The 17,892-nt window shown below is 43.2% G+C and overlaps 1 protein-coding gene across 10 annotated transcripts in view; it reads right to left on the bottom strand.

Moving 5' to 3' along the window:
* COBL (cordon-bleu WH2 repeat protein) overlaps nucleotides 1-17,892 on the bottom strand; it is a 310,332-nt gene that overhangs the window by 19,812 nt on the left and 272,628 nt on the right. For all 10 annotated transcript variants that reach the window (XM_063609524.1, XM_055293128.2, XM_055293130.2 and 7 more), the window contains one exon: nucleotides 8,572-8,881. In XM_063609524.1, the coding sequence (XP_063465594.1) occupies nucleotides 8,572-8,881 (310 nt within the window). The remainder of the gene's footprint in view (nucleotides 1-8,571; nucleotides 8,882-17,892) is intronic.

The following is a 17,892-nucleotide window of genomic DNA, read 5'->3' as shown; positions in this document are numbered from 1 at the left end:
TAGTAGCTGGGTGTGGTGGCTCACGCCTGTAATCCTAGCACTTTGGGAGGCCAAGGCAGGCAGATCACTTGAGGTTAGGAGTTTGAGATCAGCCTGGCCAACAGGGAGAAACCCTGTCTCTACTAAAAATACAAAAATTAGCATGGTGGCACGTGCTTGTAATCCCAGCTACTCAGGAGGCTGAGGCAGGAGAATCGCCTGAACCCAGGAGGGGAAGGATGCAGTGAGCTGAGATCGCACCACTGCACTACAGCCTGGGTGACAGAGTGAGACTCTGTCTTAAAAAAAAAAAAAAAAAAAAAAAAGCATAGTATTTGCACATAATCTACGCACTCTTATATACAGTCATGAGCTGCATACTCACCTTTCAGTCAACAATGAAGTTTCAAGGTTCTAGGTGGTGCCAAATGTTTCTAAATGCTCCTGTGTCACAAAGTTTCTGTAGTCACCAGGTTTTAGAGGTTGGCTGGTGTGATCTGGGTCCCTCTGCACCTCTCACTACAGGCCCTCAGTCCCACAAGGCTCCTCATAGCCACAAGCCTGCAGGTAATGGCACAGCTCCTCACAAAGTGCTTCTGAAGCCATCATCCCCAGCATGCACCAACAAGTGGGGCTGAGAAGGAATGTACAGGCTGCCAGGCTGAAATGGGACATCGGGCACTCCAGGGAGGCTCCCTTCAACTGGAGAAGCTACACTCTCTACCTTTGGTGGCTCTGCATATGATTCCAGTTTGGCCTTACTGTTAAAAAAGAAAAAGCCTGACACCCACTTATTCAATCTCTCTTTTACTCCTCACAGCATTCCTGTGGAATTGATGTTCCCAAAAGGAACCCTAGAACTCAGATTTTCACAATAATTATACACAGTTAGATACTGCCTGATTATAGCAAGGTTGCTTTCAGAATTCAAGAGTTTATAATCAGTGCTAGTTCTACTGTTCCTTCCCTGCAGGTAGGAGGAGATAACAGTCTCCTCTACTTCCCCATCCATCTCTCTCTCTCTGTCTTTCTCTCTCTCATATATATACACACATATATATACACATACATGCACATATATGCATGCACACATATATATGTGTCTATTTTTTTCAAACACGTTATAAAGAGGAAGATGATCAGAGCTAGATACAAGTTACAAAGATTACCTAACAAATCAAATTTCTCCCCTTCCTCAGTCAGTTGTACCTAACAATACCAGCAACAATAACACCAGAGGAGGAGCCTTGTGGGACTGAGGGCCTGCAGTGAGAGGTGCAGAGGGACCCAGATCACACCAGCCAACCTCTGAAACCTGGTGACTGCAGAAACTTTGTGACACACGAGCATTTAGAAACATTTGGCACCACCAAGAACCTTGAAGCTTCATTGTTGACTGAAAGGTGAGTATGCAGCTCATGACTGTATAAGAGTGCATAGATTATGTGCAAATACTATGCTTTTTTTTTTTTTTTTTTTTAGACAGAGTCTCACTCTGTCACCCAGGCTGCAGTGCAGTGGTGCGATCTTGGCTCACTGCATCCTTCCCTTCCTGGGTTCAGGCGATTCTCCTGCCTCAGCCTCCTGAGTAGCTGGGATTACAAGCACATGCCACCATGCTAATTTTTGTATTTTTAGTAGAGAAGGGGTTTCGCCCTGTTGGCCAGGCTAGTCTCAATAATGGTAGTCTTCAATAATGCCAATTGTTGAAGGCTAGCAATGTATCAGGCACTATTGTAAGGGGGAGGTAGTGCACATCTCAATTTTACTGACCAGGAAATTGAACCAAGAAATGAAGTCACTGGGCACACCACCACCAGCTATGGGCAGTTCCCTCCCTAAGCAGTCTAAATGCAGACTCTTCAATCTTCACATTAAGTGACTCTTTAAGTATTAGGAGCATTGGCTGGGGTCATATGTAAGGGACAGATGCCTGTAGGAAGAGTCTGTGAGTCCATGTAGTCCAGGGCAGAGCTGTGTGTGAGGCACACAAGACCTTCCCTGAGGGCCACGCCCAGGTGTCCCCAGAATGAAATGCAACCACCACATGCACATTTCTATTATTCCTGTTCGGCTCTTGGGCTGAGCTCTTCCTTAGAAGTTTCTTCACTGGCTGTACTGTTGAGAGGACGACTCTGGGAGTCTGATGTTCCCTTTACAAGGTCAAATTTCTTTTTTTTTTTTTTTTTATTATACTTTAGGGTTTTAGGGTACATGTGCACAATGTGCAGGTTTGTTACATATGTATCCATGTGCCATGTTGATTTCCTGCACCCATTAATTCGTCATTTAGCATTAGGTGTATCTCCTAATGCTGTCCCTCCCCCCTCCCCCCACCCCACAACAGTCCCCGGAGCGTGATGTTCCCCTTCCTGTGTCCATGAGTTCTCATTGTTCAATTCCCACCTATGAGTGAGAACATGCGGTGTTTGGTTTTTTGTCCTTGCGATAGTTTACTGAGAATGATGTTTTCCAGTTTCATCCATGTCCCTACAAAGGACACGAACTCATCATTTTTTATAGATGCATAGTATTCCATGGTGTATATGTGCCACATTTTCTTAATCCAGTCTATCGTTGTTGGACCTTTGGGTTGGTTCCAACTCTTTGCTATTGTGAATAGTGCCGCAATAAACATACGTGTGCATGTGTCTTTATAGCAGCATGATTTATAGTCCTTTGGGTATATACCCAGTAATGGGATGGCTGGGTCAAATGGTATTTCTAGTTCTAGATCCCTGAGGAATCGCCACACTGACTTCCACAATGGTTGAACTAGTTTACAGTCCCACCAACAGTGTAAAAGTGTTCCTATTTCTCCACATCCTCTCCAGCACCTGTTGTTTCCTGATTTTTTAATGATGGCCATTCTAACTGGTGTGAGATGGTATCTCACTGTGGTTTTGATTTGCATTTCTCTGATGGTACAAGGTCAAATTTCAACTGAGATTTATTTTGCAGTGAAAAATTATAACCGGATACAATCAAATGACTTGATGAAAAACATATCCTTTTCAAATTGCAGCAGCACATACAACATATTCCAATAATAATTATTATTTTTTGAGATGGAGTTTTGCTCTTGTCACCCAGGCTGGAGTGCAGTGGTGTGATCTCGGCTCACTGCAACCTCTGCCTCCTGGGTTCAAGTTATTCTCCTGCCTCAGCCTCCCTAGTAGCTGGGATTACAGGCGCCCGCCAGCACGCCTGGCTATATTTTGTAATTTTAGTAGAGATGGGGTTTCACCACATTGGCCAGGCTGGTCTTGAACTCCTGACCTTAGGTGATCCACCTGCCTCGGCCTCTCAAGGTGCTGGGAGTACAGGCGTGAGCCCAACGTGCAACATATTCCAATTATTACCAAGCATTCACACTTGCTCATCTTAGAAGCATGGTATTCTTGAGACTCTTCAATTTAATGCCTTGGCTCCAAGGACACTGAATGTAGCCCACCAATGCTGCCATGTATGAAGCAGGTGCTGCAGCAGCAGTGAGGCCAGTCGAGCCTCTACATACAACTGCACACAACCCAGGCAGTGAAGATGACACTGGGCCAGGACAGTTTTTAGCTGCGGCCAGCCCAACATGGCTCTCTCCTTGGACAGGTGGCAGAGCTCTTGAGGAAATGGTGTTTGCCTCCAGTTTGTCAATGTGTGAACCCAGGCATCCCTAGCCAAAGGAGTCTAGATGACTGACTTTCATAGGGTGCAGAGAAAGGAGAAATAGCTAAGAAAACTAGAACATAGCGATGTGGACCTTACACACTTGGGTCTTTCCAGATGATGAAGGGTCTTAAGGCTGTTCCCAAACCATGTTTAGTGAATACCCAAGTAACAGAGGGGTAGCAACAGAAGACACCACCTTGGCCAAGTTGATAAACCATGAGCAATCCTCATTTTCCTGATGACTGGGACTACTGCAGAGACTTTCTGCAAGCTGAAGATGTCTGGGACTATCAGGGGCAGCTTCACAACCTATCCAACTCCACTCTCAGCCTAGAGGCCGGGCCTTGCCAGCCAGACAGAGGGTGACTTCTGCTTTGCCTGAGCCCCTAAGGCCTGGCATTCAGAGGGGATGGAGAGCGCTCATGTCACAGCCAGGTCCTACATCTTTGTCGTTTGCCATGTAAGACGAACACGGGTTCTGGGAGCACAAATGGGCAGCTCAGGATGAGTTGTGGAAACCATGTATGGGGGGTCATCCAGGGTAGGGCCAGGAGGCTGGGCTCAGGGACCAGGCACAGGGCACCAGGAACGGTGGTCACGCCCTCTCTGGACAGCCTCCTCTTGATCGAGGTGGTGTTGGGTATGTGTTTCAGGGGCACAATGAAAGAGGAGCTTGAGGTGCCAACTAGGGGCGCTCTGCCAGGCTTTTGCTCACACTGCCTGCCAGAAAACCTCCTCTTTGCTATTGTTTCTCCCGACCGCCAGAGTCTGAACATGGATGCTGCTGTTTATTGTTCTCATAGGGTTCTTCTGTGCAGGTGGCCAAGGTTAGGGCCACATCCCTATGAACAGTAGTGGGTTCTGAGCTCTCACGAGTTCACCTTGAGTCTGGGTTGTCAGCCCCCAGGCATGGGTCCTCACTGCAGAGATCGTGACCACCCGACCATCCTGCTCCATCGGGCCACACCTGAGTTCTGCTGCCTGGGCAGCTCCCCGCCAGCCCTGCCTTTACCACCCCTGTTCTGCCTAGGCTTTTGACACGGTTCACTCCAGATGTGAATGCCAAGCCTGTCCCTGGAACACACTATTTTCTTCAAAAGAGGCAGATTCTCTCTACATTCCCAACTTTATGTGTGAATCAATATTTTTCAAGCAATATAGCACAGGGAATACCTGAGTAGCTGCAACTGTATTCCAAAGTTGGCAAATAGGCAAGCAAGGTAATCTTGTTTCTCCCAAAGAGAAGTGGAACAATCGATGCAGCCTTCAGTCCTCAGGAGGGTGTAAGTCTGGGAACAGGCCACATCCAGCTTGCATATGTGTTCCGTTTCCCCGAGTGCCGGAATTGGTTGCCAACATTTACAATTTGGGAGACATTACATAAAAATCTAGATTTCTGGCTTCTCTTCAAAAACTGGCCACTCTAGTTCTGTAACCCACAGGGTGACAGTTGGACAGAGGGAGCAGGGCTGCTCTCTTTAGAGAAAGCATGTGTTTTCCACACTGCCTGTGATCTCTCACTGCTGAGCCTCCCTCAACCTTGCCTAACCCCTGCCTTGCCCCTAAAGCATCCATATTTGCAACCCCTGCATTGCATGGGAGGCACTGCTTTAAAGTAATCCTGAAATTTATAAAAATCATATATTTGGGAAAAATATGATATACCATGCTGAAATCTCTGAATATGTCTAATTTGTCAGTTGAGATAATTCCTGCAAAAAAAAAAAAACCTCAAAATGGTGCCCAAAAAACTAGATTCATTCTATGAAATCCCCTCTCCCCTCAAACACACACACACACACACACACACACACACACACACACACACACACACAAAACTATAGTAATTCCACGCAAGGACAGAGTCAATCCCAACTCTTTGGCAAATAACTCAGCATCACAGACAGGGCTGAGGGGCTCAAAGAGCATCTTCATCCTCATCTGACTGATGAGCTGATCACATCCCAGTGAAGGAAAGTGATTGTCCAGGGCAATTCATGGTGCCCCCATTTCCTAAACTAAGGGCAGTAGTTCTGACAATGGGTACTACTTGTTATATATGCAACATGCATGGTATCATCTGTGCTGGGCTTTTCCCAGGCTCATGACAACTCTGATAGATAGGTGGCATATCTGCACTGTGTATGATCAAAAGGTAATGTTTGGCAAAATTAAGTGGACGCTTAAAGGCCAAACAGCTAGTTAGTGGTGGTGAGATTCCATTTTAGGTCTATCAGGTTCCCAAACTCCCTCCCTTCCCACCACAGTACTCTCAAATTCAGTGGCACCCCAGAGATGAGGGCAGGAAAACATGCCATGTTCCCTGTTTGCATAAAGCATCAGGTTCCAAAGACTCAATGATTATTCTGGCTGTGGCCATAGTCCATATTAACCCTCATTATTTGGATAGAAATCAGCAAGATTTTACATCAATGGTCAGCACCAGCAAAGCAAACAATGAGTCCTATGCGCAGCATCCCTCAGGGTGCAGAGTAACGCATGTCTGATTAGTTTCAGATGTGGAATGCAACCCTGTGCAATCTCCATGCAAACTGCAGAACAGACGTGGAGATTACAGTAGAAAGTGATTTCTCTTTATGTTAAATGACTAAAAGGAAAAATGCCATAATTTTCCTCTGTTCTCACAGACGTAAACAACACAGGCCAACCTCATCAAAATGCATCTTGTGTGGGGTAGGCAGGAAGGAACCAATTGCTGCCTTCGAATTTCCTTTCTGATGAAATATAAACTTGGTCTTGGAGTCATCCTTAGAATTGAAGAGCTATACTTTAACGTTATTAGGAAGTGTTTATAACAACATGGGGAAGTGCTCATGACAAACTGTTAGGTACAAAGAAATATAAAGTATTATTGATAAGACAATTACACTAACCAGATACAGATTTGTGTGTTCATATGAATAGGGTTGGAACAAAACCTGAAAAATATATTATAAAAGCATTCATTCATTTTGGTGACTGTCTTATGAACTATTTCTTTAAATCATTTTACCTTATTTCTTTCTTTCTTTTTTTTTTTTTTTTTTTTTTTGAAACAGAGTCTCACTCTATCACCCAGGCAGGAGTGCAATGGCGCGATCTCAGCTTATTGCAACCTCTGCCTCCAGGGTTCAAGTGATTCTCTTGCCTCAGTCTCCCAAGTAGCTGGGACTACAGGCAAGCGCCACCACACCCAGCCAATTTTTGTATTTTAAGTAGAGATGAGGTTTCACCATGTTGGCCAGGCAGGTCTTGAACTCCTGACCTCAGGTGATCCACCTGAGCCTCCCAAGGTGCTGGGATTATAGGCTTGAGCCACTGCACCCAGCCCATTTTACGTTATTTCTGTTAACATTTCCATAATATTTATTTGATGAGTTCTTACACTTATCTAAAAGATGAAAAACATTGGCGGGCTGAAGAGAATCAACATGCCTTTCTATATAATAAAGAAAGGAATCCTGACAGTGTGGTGTTGGTACAGAGATGGACAAATACACCAGTGCTACAAAAAGAGCGTTGGAACAGAACAATGTGCACATGGACACTTGATGTCTGACCATAGTGGGACAGGAATCAGTGGGAAAAAACAGATCCTTCTTCATATCACACCCAAAAATAAACCCCAGGTACAAGAGGGCTCAAATGTGAGAAAGCAGTTTTACAAGAAATTCAGACTATCTTTAGTCTCTTAGGGTACGGGAAGGATCTCTTAAATAGGCAAAGATTATATACATCTGAGAGAAACAGGAAAAATTAAATAATATTAAAAAGTAAAGACAATCATTGTACAAGAAAAGAAAACATAATTAAATTCAAGCCACAGGCTTAGAAATGTTCCATGTGTAAATAACTGACAAAGGAGAAATTAATAATCAAAAAAAGTAAGCATAACAATGTTTAATTTAATTCAATTTTTTTTGAGACAGAGTCTTGTCCTATTGCCCAGGCTGGAGTGTAGTGGTACAATCTCAACTCACTGCAACCTTCACCTCCTGGGCTCAAGTGATCCTCCCATCTCAGCTTCCAGAGTAGCTGGGACTACAGGCACATGCTACCACGCTCAGCTAATTTTTAAATTTTTTTGTAGAGAAAAGGTCTCACTATATTGACCATGCTGGTCTTGAACTCCTGGGCTCAAGCAATCCTCCTGTTTCAGCTTCTCAAAATGTTGGGATTACGGGCATGAGCCACCATGCCAGGCCAAACATAGCATGTTTTTTAAAAGGGCAAAGGCTATGAAAAGGCAATTAATACAATATAAGACCCAAATTGCTAATTAATATATGAAAAGATGCTCATCCTTTCTAATCAGAGAACTGTAAATGAAAGCTACATGAGATGCCATCTGACGCCTACACGCTGGCAAAGCTCAAGATGTCTACTGATCTTAATTATGGGCATTGGTGTGCAACAAGGGGACCCTGCAGACACTGGGGGGCCCGCCAACTGCATAAGCATTTCAGGTATCCCGTAAAGCTGAAGATGAGTCTCTTTCCTGTCACTTTCCTCTTCTAGAAAAGTCTCTACATGTAAATAGAGACATATGTTTTTTGTTCATTGTTTCTAGCCCTGAAAAACTAGAACAATCTAAGTGTTTGTTATCAGGAAAATGGGTAAATAAATGAATGAACAACACAGATATCATCATGGATAAATCTTACAAACATAATATTGAGTAGAAAAATATACTTAAGGGTATGGTGCCAAAGCAAACAAGCCACTCTTACACAGTCTTTGTAAGTTACTGCAGATGTACAGACAGCACAGAGACACGCCTGAGAGCAGCTGCTGTGAATCAGGGTCGGGGCCCCTGGTGCAGAGCAGGTTGTGATAGCACGTGTTGGATCCCGTGACAAAAGACCCTCTTTAGAGACACAGATGTGGCTGTGACTTCCGTACCCACCCATCCTTCCCATGACTCACCTCAGATGTGAGTTCTCAGAGCCATTCTTCTCCCACAAGGGGCTCTTCTGGGGACCCAGGTCTGGGGTTCCAGCGAGGTCCTGGTCACTGCAGTCTTCCTGGTCTGTGGCCCACTTGTCTTTGTATTTCATGCTGTCCTGCTGCGAGTCCAGAGAGACGATGTCTGAGGGGGAACTCATCACTCCTGAGTCCTCGGTCGTGTCCTCCGATGCAAAACAGCTGCCAACTGACACAGTCTCCTCCGCCTCTGAGAGCACCTGCAGGGCTCCATCCGGGCTGCAGTGGCTGCCAGACCCCAGGGGCAGGCTTACTGGACAAGACAAGGCAAGGACAGGTCAGCCCAAACCACTCCGGCGTCCATACTGCCTAACAAGTGTGACATCAGTCTGTCGGCCCCACTCTAAAATTTGGGATTCAGGGTGCTCAAAATAAAGGAAGACCCTCAATCAAATACTGCTGAATACTCCTGAAACATTTTAACTCACAAGGAGTCATCTGTGTAAGACTGAGAGCAAAACTGTCCCTCAAAAATCAGTATTTGATTAATTAGCCTTTTACATTGGTCTCCTCTCTATGGCTATGGGCAAGCACATTTAAAAATTCAAACTAATGACATGTTGAATGCAATTGTTTCTAGTCCGACCTTTGGTTTAATGGAACTTGTTTAATGTGAGATCTTTAGAAAAACATTAAGAACAATTACAGTTTTTGGAAATATAAATAAACAGACATAAATATCAGTCTGGAAACATCTGATGTGTATTTCATATTTGAAATCTGGCCTGGAAGAGTCACGGCCCTACTCCCCAGCTTTTGGCTCTCCCTTAATTTTTACATGTGAGGCCAGTTTCTGTGGTTGAGGTTACCTGGCTCCTATGCACTAAATGTGATTTGCTGCAGCAGTTTGGTGAGATGCACAGAGTGGTAAATTGCTCTCCAAGCCAAGTTCTGTCAGCATTAATACTAATGATTGGTAGCACTATGGCTATTCTGCACAACTATCTAGCTATTTGTAGATAGCAATACATTAAGTGTAAGTAATGGGAGGTCATTATTTTTCTCTTACTGAGCTTCTAAATTCTCTAAAATCACAGAAGGCTCTATGCGTAGAGATGAAATTTGAAGGACAAAAACACACAACTCTAGCCCAGATGTATATTAGAGTTGTTATTGTTTTTTAAGAAAAATAGATTTTAAACTTCAAGACACTTCAAGACATATGATCTAAGCACTATTTATAACAGTCCAGGAAACAAGGACTGTGTTTTGTTGCAGTCCCAGTGTATTTTGTTGTAAAGTCATTCTTCCCCTAAATAGTCACTGGATGCCCAAAGTGAATTATGACTCCTCTAGGAGTGCTCACTCCACAAAATCATGCACTGAGAGTGAAGTGACATCACAATTGCACTCAACATCACCAACATTTTAACTGGACAGGAGACTAACAACTTATCATCAACAAAATCAAAAGAAAATCCCATCAGGTGATGGTTTATTTGAGATTCCAAACAATAAAACAAACGAAAGAACAACAGTTTAAAGAATATACATTTCACTAAAGAGCTCCAAGGTAAGGAATAGAACGAAAAAAAGGAATAGTTTAGAGCAGCATAAACGCACGAGGAGATATGCTGAATGCAGTGATGCTGGTCTGCTGCGACCTCGCTCTTCTAGTTTTCTCCCAGCTTTTGTGGCCAGACTCTTAATTCAGACAAATATTGAGAAGAAATGTTGCAGTAGCTCCCTGTTTCCCATCACCCCTCTCTTGCCTTTCCTTTTGCCGCCATCACTGAACAATAAAACCAGCGTTTTTTCTGTCTATGTTGTATATAAAAAGTGTGACAAGAGCAAAACTCTCAGGTCACAGAGACCTGGATTCACACCCTGGCAGAGTAAGGTAATGCTGCTGCCCACAGGGTCCCTGTTGCTAAGTGGGTGCCTGAATGTGAATGGCCCTGTCACAGGGCCTGGGGACACATATTTCCAATCCAAACATGTGGGCTCTCTGGCACTCACAGCTTCTGAAGGGACAGACACGTACACAAAGAATGACAATGCTGTATGGTCACACCAACTCTTGGTGTGCTACCATAGGCAGAGTGTGGCAGGCTGGACTGAGCGAGGTGGTGGCACACAGTAGGGGCCACACAAATGCTGGTTTAGCCTGGCTTACCCTCTTCCCTCTCCAGGGATTATCGCTCAGGCGTGAAGTGACTTTAACAAATGTGCCCCCACTGGCCGTCTGCTGCCAGGCCCCTTGGAGGGGGCCCTCAGAGCACCTGGTACATGCCCTCTGGAGGCACAGAACACATCATAGGGCAGAGGGACTCTAACCCACCTCCACCCCTTCTCTAGCCAGTTATAAGATCAGGAATGCTTGTTGGGTTATACATATATATTCCTCAGAAGTTCTGAGGCAACAAAAAAAAGTTGAGAGCCTGTGGTCTAAATTAAGCCACCTGCAAAGCCTTAAATCAACATGGAGTGAGAGGTCACATATTTGGTGCACACACGTGTTAAACCATTTACAAAATGACTAATGTGAGTGCTATTACCAGAGCTCCCCTTTTGCCCAGGCCATCCCTCCTGCTCTCCATGTGGATAATCTTCCCATGGCCCGTGTGGCCTGGCCACAGCCCTGCGACACCATTCGTGCCATTGGTGCAGAAGCAGGTGGGGGGGCCCTGCTCTCAGGAGGTTTATCTGCGTCTAGGGAGAAGAGTGGCACAGGAATTGAAAAGGCAACTGTCTAAATGCTGGGAGGAGAGGGAACATGGATGCAAGGCCTTCTGCCAAAGGGGTGGGACCCGACCAGGAAAGACTGGGCAGATCTCCCCACAGTGATGCCGGCACCTGCTCAGAGTATAGGGTGGGGCAGGCTGTGGCCAAGGGGGAGCACCTGCAAAGGCTTTGAGGAGGGTGATGGAAGCTGAGTGGGGAACTTTCTGGAGAAGCTTCCTGGTGAGCTGTCAGAGACAGCACAGATCTGAAGAGAAGGGCAGATATTCCTGTGAAGCCCCAACCTGTATTGGTGTGAGTTTTCAGGCAATTTCTGATCCCTCCTTTCCGAGGTCTGCTCTGTCCTGGGCATCTTTTGTTTGGAATCAGACATGCCCATCTCACTCATCCTGCCCCCACCCCACATCTCTTTTATTCCTTCAGCTGGTTCCGATTATTAACCCCATGAACTGTAACATGTTTTGACAATTTCTGAATGAGATAATGGTGCAGGAGACTTTTTTTTCTTCATCAATGCTAAATGGAAACTCAGAACATAAAAGGAAAACGTGGAGCTGCTTGGGCTGCATCGAGGTTGGGGGCCCAGGTCCTGTCCTCCAGATCCTGTGTGTGTCCCATTTCCCACCCTCTGTCCAGCCCCTGAGGGGCTTCCCTAGAGCCAGCGATCCAGGGATCCCAGCCTGAAACCCAGGGGCAGCAGGAGGAGGGCTGAATTAAAAGCCCAAATTGCACTCTGAACAATCCCCTTTCCCCTTTCTGTAAAATAAGCAGTTGGTTCTGATGGACTCTAAAACCCGTTCTAGAGTAGAACTGTTAACAGTCTTTGAAATGCCAAATCAAAATATAGTATGCAAACACTCATTTTTACAACTGACCAGTGACTAATTAGGAATCTTTAAAAGGAATACAACATTGGCTTTGTCCTTTCTGCTATATTCTGTCTTCCCTGAGAGTGTAAGTCATTATTTTTGAGTTAATTAATGCACTGGCAACTTTGCTATTCTCTTAAGGCATGAACAATCTTTTTGAACTAAAAAGTTATTACCGCAGGATTTTTGCAAATGTGAAAAAACACACTAACTTTGTCTTTAGCAGAAGCCTAATATAAGTTCATGATTTAATTCTCTTCTAAATGAATAGCCACAGAGCCTGAGTAAGGAATATTAACCCTTCTATTGTCCTCCACCTAAATTATATAATCCCATGGTTCAGAGGCCATTATGTATCCTGAATGAGCTTTGGTAAATTCTTCAGCTCAAGTATAAAGAAGAAAATGCTAACTTAGGGCTACTAGTTCCTCAAGTTGAACACAATTATTCTCAGTTTGGTACTAGTTTTTCTTTTACAGAGTCAGCAAAGATAATTCCATCACTAAATATAAGTATCTTCCAAGTAATTTTGGAATGGATTCATTTTATTGTTTTATTAAACGCAAATTAAAGATCTTGTGTCCTATGATATTGCTTTTTTGTGGTTCATTAAGAAAGAGGATTTCTCAAAAGCCAGTTTCACCAAATTTATATGGCCCAGAGAAAATGTTTCAATGAAAGAAAAGCTACCTCGCCACCTCACACTGCTGCCTGCGGGTTCCACAGGCCACTCACAACCAACAAGCAATGCTGCACTTCACCTTAACCTGCGTTGACTTTGTTCTCTATGTTCCAGGCGCTTGGAAGAAAGGGAAAAATTACAAAGTAAAGTGCTTCTGAACTAGTGATACAAACTGATATAAAGCATTTCAATAATTTTGGGGGATGAGGTGCAGTGGCTCACACCTGTAATCCCAGCACTTTGGGAGGCTGAGGTGGGTGGATCACTTGAGGCCAGGAGTTCGAGACCAGCCTGGCCAACATGGCAAAACCTTGTCTCTATTAAAAATATAAAAATTAGCCAGGTGTGGTGGTGCACACCTGTAATCCCAGCTACTCGGGAAGCTGAGGCAGAGAATCGCTTGAACCTGAGAGGCGGAGGCTGCAGTGAGCTGAGATCGCACCACTGCACTCCAGCCTGGGCGACAGAGCAAGACTCAAAAATAAATAAATAAATAAATAAATTCATTTTTATATTGTTATCCTTGTGCTAATAGAAAACAGCCAATCAAAATTACATAAATGTTCTTAGAAACTTTGACATTTCTTAAGCAAAAAGGTAAACTATCATTTGGAAATGCATTTCATAAGTGAGTGAGGTTTTTTCAATTAATTCCTTAAAAATGACTGGATTACTTATTGCTAGCATGAGGCAGGGTTTGGCATAAATTCAAGTCTATTTTTCATCTTATAGATATAAGCACTAGGCAAAGCTTGTCACATACGAAGGTAAATTAAGGGACTTTTGTTATGGTTACATCATTCCATTAGGTTTTTAAAACTTTTCCTCTAATATATATCAAAAATCACTTAATTAATCTGTCAGAAAAATTATGCTTAATGATCTATAATCTGACAACTCATTTAGATCCTTTGTCAATTTGGTTGGAAAGAAAAATTGGGAAACCACCTGATGTTCAAAAAGATTCGCCACCAACTCATTAAAGTTATTTATCTGCTTGATCTTATACCAATATTTCCATTTGTTCTTTTGTTTGAGATCAGGAATAAGGTTTGTCCATCTCAGGAAAGTGTGCCCCAGTGAGATTCCTGATGGGTGAGGGGTATGTCTGTCTTTTATGAAGGAGAAGGAGGGCATCTATAAAACTGGCATTGGGGAAAAAGACTTGGAATGATGCTGGTCATGGGTGAGTTCTCAGGCACATGAATTCCAGGAACGAATACATGTGGAGGTATAACATTTGGAAGTGGATTCCCTTGGAAAGTCCTGGTTCTCCCAGAAGAACGTGTACCCAGTTTAAACCCACCAATGTACACAATGCATTTCAGTCAATTTAAGAGTTGCGATGGTGGGGTTCATGGACAATACCACAGGAATACAGAAGTGGGGTCACTCATTCTAATTAGAGGACACAGGAAAGCGACCATTGGACTGCGTCTGAACACAAGCATGATTTTGGCAGGTAGAGGACAGTTGGGTCAAAAGATGGGAAAAAGCAGAGAAACGCCAGGCTGCATGGGAAACATCAAATACTGTTGAGTGGCTGGAATCTCTAGTGTCTGTGTGCACACACAGGTGTGCAAATGTTCAGGAGGCACGGTTTGGAGAGGCTGGGTTTAGGATTCACCTTTGAGAGACCCTCTGCCACCAGCATTATATAGATTCTGCTCTGAGTAGGCACCTCAAACTTTGTTCCCCTCTTTTTCTCTAATTGATTCCCTAGGCACAGTTTCCTCCAAGTGAAGTTTGCCTGTTCATTCCTTGTCAAAATCACAGCCTCTTTAGTTTGATGGCCACTATTTAATAACATTCTATATTAATGTTCTTGTCAAAAATCCCATAGACCTGGGCTCCTCAAAGACACTGCATGATGAAGGTAATCAGTTGAGTCCAGAGCACTACTATATACACATACACATTTTTATCTTTTCAAGAAGGCAAGATAATGAAGGTTTGAAAAACATTTATGGATCTAAAATTAGACCTGGATTCTCTTAAGAGTCAATTGATGTATTCTTGGTATCAGTCAGCTCCTATTTCTTCACTATCTGAACCAAACTCTAGTCCTAGAATCTTAACGTGCCTATTAGAGTCCCTGGGCAGAGAAAATTCCAAGTTATTCCGCTGTAACACATAGCTGTGTTCCAACTGCTGTTCTTTTAAAAACATGTAATAAACAGCTGCTGTTTTTCTCTGCCCACCACTCTCACTCTGTGTTAAAAGAATCTGTCCTCTTGCAGGTAACCAATTTATCATATCTGGGTGAGACTATCTGCCCCTAACTATTCCCCTAGGATAATGCTATGTCCAAAGATGAGTATGTGTTCCATGCTGGACCTATCAAAGTCCTTTTCAGCACCTTTCCACTAGAGGTGTTCAGGAAGATGGTCCAATTGGGCTGGAATAAATGGATTGGGTATAAGTTTTGGATAAATGGCTGCCATTTTAACCAGCACAGGGAAGAACTTATCCACGGACTGGAGAGGAACATAGTTCTAAGACAATGTTTCAGCTCCTGGACCCAACCATGCCCATAATAAAGATTAGTCTCTTGGAAGTGCCAGTTATGTGAGCTAAAAATAACCACAAAACCCAATTATGCATAACTGGTCAAGACATATTTCTGTTTCTGAGAACTGAGGAGTCTTGTCTAATAAATGTCTAAATTTCCTTTATTTTGCACATATATCTATGTAACATCATGGTATTTCTATTATAGGAACCCTTATTTTATATTAAGTTACATATTAAATTGGACAGCTACATATATGTCTTTCCCTTTCCTAGATTTATTTCCCGTTATTTGGATTATACACTTGAGTATAATCTAACTTAGGAGGGTATACTCTCGAAGCTCTCTTGTGTCTGAAGCCTGGCTCCATTTACTTCTTATCCTTGACTACTAGTATATGGCTAAACCAAAGGAAGATTCAGATGAAAATCCTTCTTCTTTAAGACTGTCTTCTCAGCTCCTCTGTTTTCTAGCATCTTGTGTCATAGATGAGAAGGCATATGTTCGCATGATTTGTTTATAGCTATATATAATCCCTCTCTAGAAGCTAGTAAAATTTTATCTGTGGATTTTTAAAATTTTTACCTGAATGTGTCTAAATGTGCACATTTCTAAAGATGTGTATTTAATTTCCAAGAATGTTTTGATGCTTATTTGTTTTTCAATAATAGCCTGCTCTTGTTTTATGTGATGAGCTACTGAAATTTTCTGAGGCAATGACTAAAAGTATTTATTTTAAAGTTCTGTTCTATTTCCTAACTTAACTCCACTTCCTTTGGAGTAAATTTCTCTGACCACTTTGTTGTCCTTCTTTCATGCATTAAAAACAAAATTGTCTACCAACTCTTGGCTGTCTTTCTTGTGTTTAAATGGGGGCATCAGCAATGGTATGGAGTGAATTTCTTTGCCGCATGTCAATATTGCTATTTCCTTACTATGGATCAGAAAGCCTATCAACAGCAGTCATGGGTGTAGTGCATGAACCAGGACTGGACTAAGTGAAGTTCCACAGGGACAGAGATGGACGCTTGCATTTCGGGGCAAGGATTCCATTTGGATACGGTGGCCAGTTTTTCTCTGTAGCCACAATGCTGGCTTTGGCTGATGATGCTTAGAATCAGTTCAGCTACCCTGAAACTGAAGTTTCACTTTATTTTTTTTTTTTTTTGAGACAGAGTCTCGCTCTGTCGCCCGGGTTGGAGTGCAGTGGCGCAATCTCGGCTCACTGCAAGCTCCGCCTCCCGGGTTCACGCCATTCTCCTGCCTCAGCCTCCGAGTAGCTGGGACTACAGGCGCCCGCCACCGCGCCCGGCTAATTTTTTGTATTTTTTAGTAGAGACGGGGTTTCACCGTGGTCTCGATCTCCTGACCTCGTGATCCGCCCGCCTCGGCCTCCCAAAGTGCTGGAATTACAAGCGTGAGCCACCGCGCCCGGCAGTTTCATTTTATTTTAATGTGCTTTTTTTTGTTGTTTTTAAGCAAATAGTTAAACAGGATTCCTTCTCTATGCCACTGTCATGGGCTTTAAGAGTAGTCTAAAATATTACATTATTGGCTAATTTACTATCAGATGGTACAGCTCAACATTGATATCTGCAAACCACATAACGGTAATTGGGTTTTGACATTCTGCAGGGTTCAAATGGATAATATTTACCTACCTACTTATTTAATCCACATGCTCCCTGCAGAGTGAATATTATTATTCCTACTTTGCAAATTATAAAAGAAGCCCCAACCAACAAATTATGTCACCTATCCCTGAGGGTGTGTGTTGCAGAAACACTCTGCTCAGCTTATAAAAGGGGCAAGTTCATTCAAACAGCACAAAAAACCCACATGGTATGCAGGAGTCAAATTAAGGTTCTTTAACCAACGTGTTACATGAATCCTACTGAGTATATCTGCATTTAGACTTTTCTAAGCCAAAAGATTTTCTTCCACGTCCTATGGAACAAATCTTGGATCCATTTATCTGGGAATCTCAACATATTTGAAACCACTTCTTGAGGAAAAAACCTTCGGTCCTTTTTTACATATTTCTGGGGCCTCACCTTTGAGGGAAGTGTGGGGCAGTGGATGGCCATCCCCGCTGGCAAGAACAAAGCCGGTGTCTTAGTTTTCATTGTCAAAATAGAAACTCTGTCTCCAGGTTGTCTATCTATTAAAACACATAAATTTTATTTAATCGATGCCTCAGAAAGAGAGGTTCAGGGACCTGCCAAGGTGCCAAGGGACTCAATCTCAAATCGACTATGCTTTGGGTCTATTATGAAGCAAAGGTGAGGCAGCCACCACCTGAGATGGGTAACCTAAGAAAAATGCCATCCCTCCTTCTGCTGCTTTCTTCCAACTTCTATCCTTTTATCATCAGAACTCTAGAGAATAAAGTATGTGGCCTACTTTTACTTAGCTTTCCATAACACACTGTTCATCCATCACTCTGGATGTAAATTTGATATAAAAATGACCAAATTATTAAATAAATGAGTGCTGTTTGACGCAGCATCCTCTCTGAT

The sequence above is a fragment of the Symphalangus syndactylus genome, chromosome 9 (genome assembly GCF_028878055.3).
Source record: "Symphalangus syndactylus isolate Jambi chromosome 9, NHGRI_mSymSyn1-v2.1_pri, whole genome shotgun sequence".
Lineage (NCBI taxonomy): Eukaryota > Metazoa > Chordata > Mammalia > Primates > Hylobatidae > Symphalangus > Symphalangus syndactylus.
This window is presented reverse-complemented; position numbering and strand designations above follow the sequence as displayed.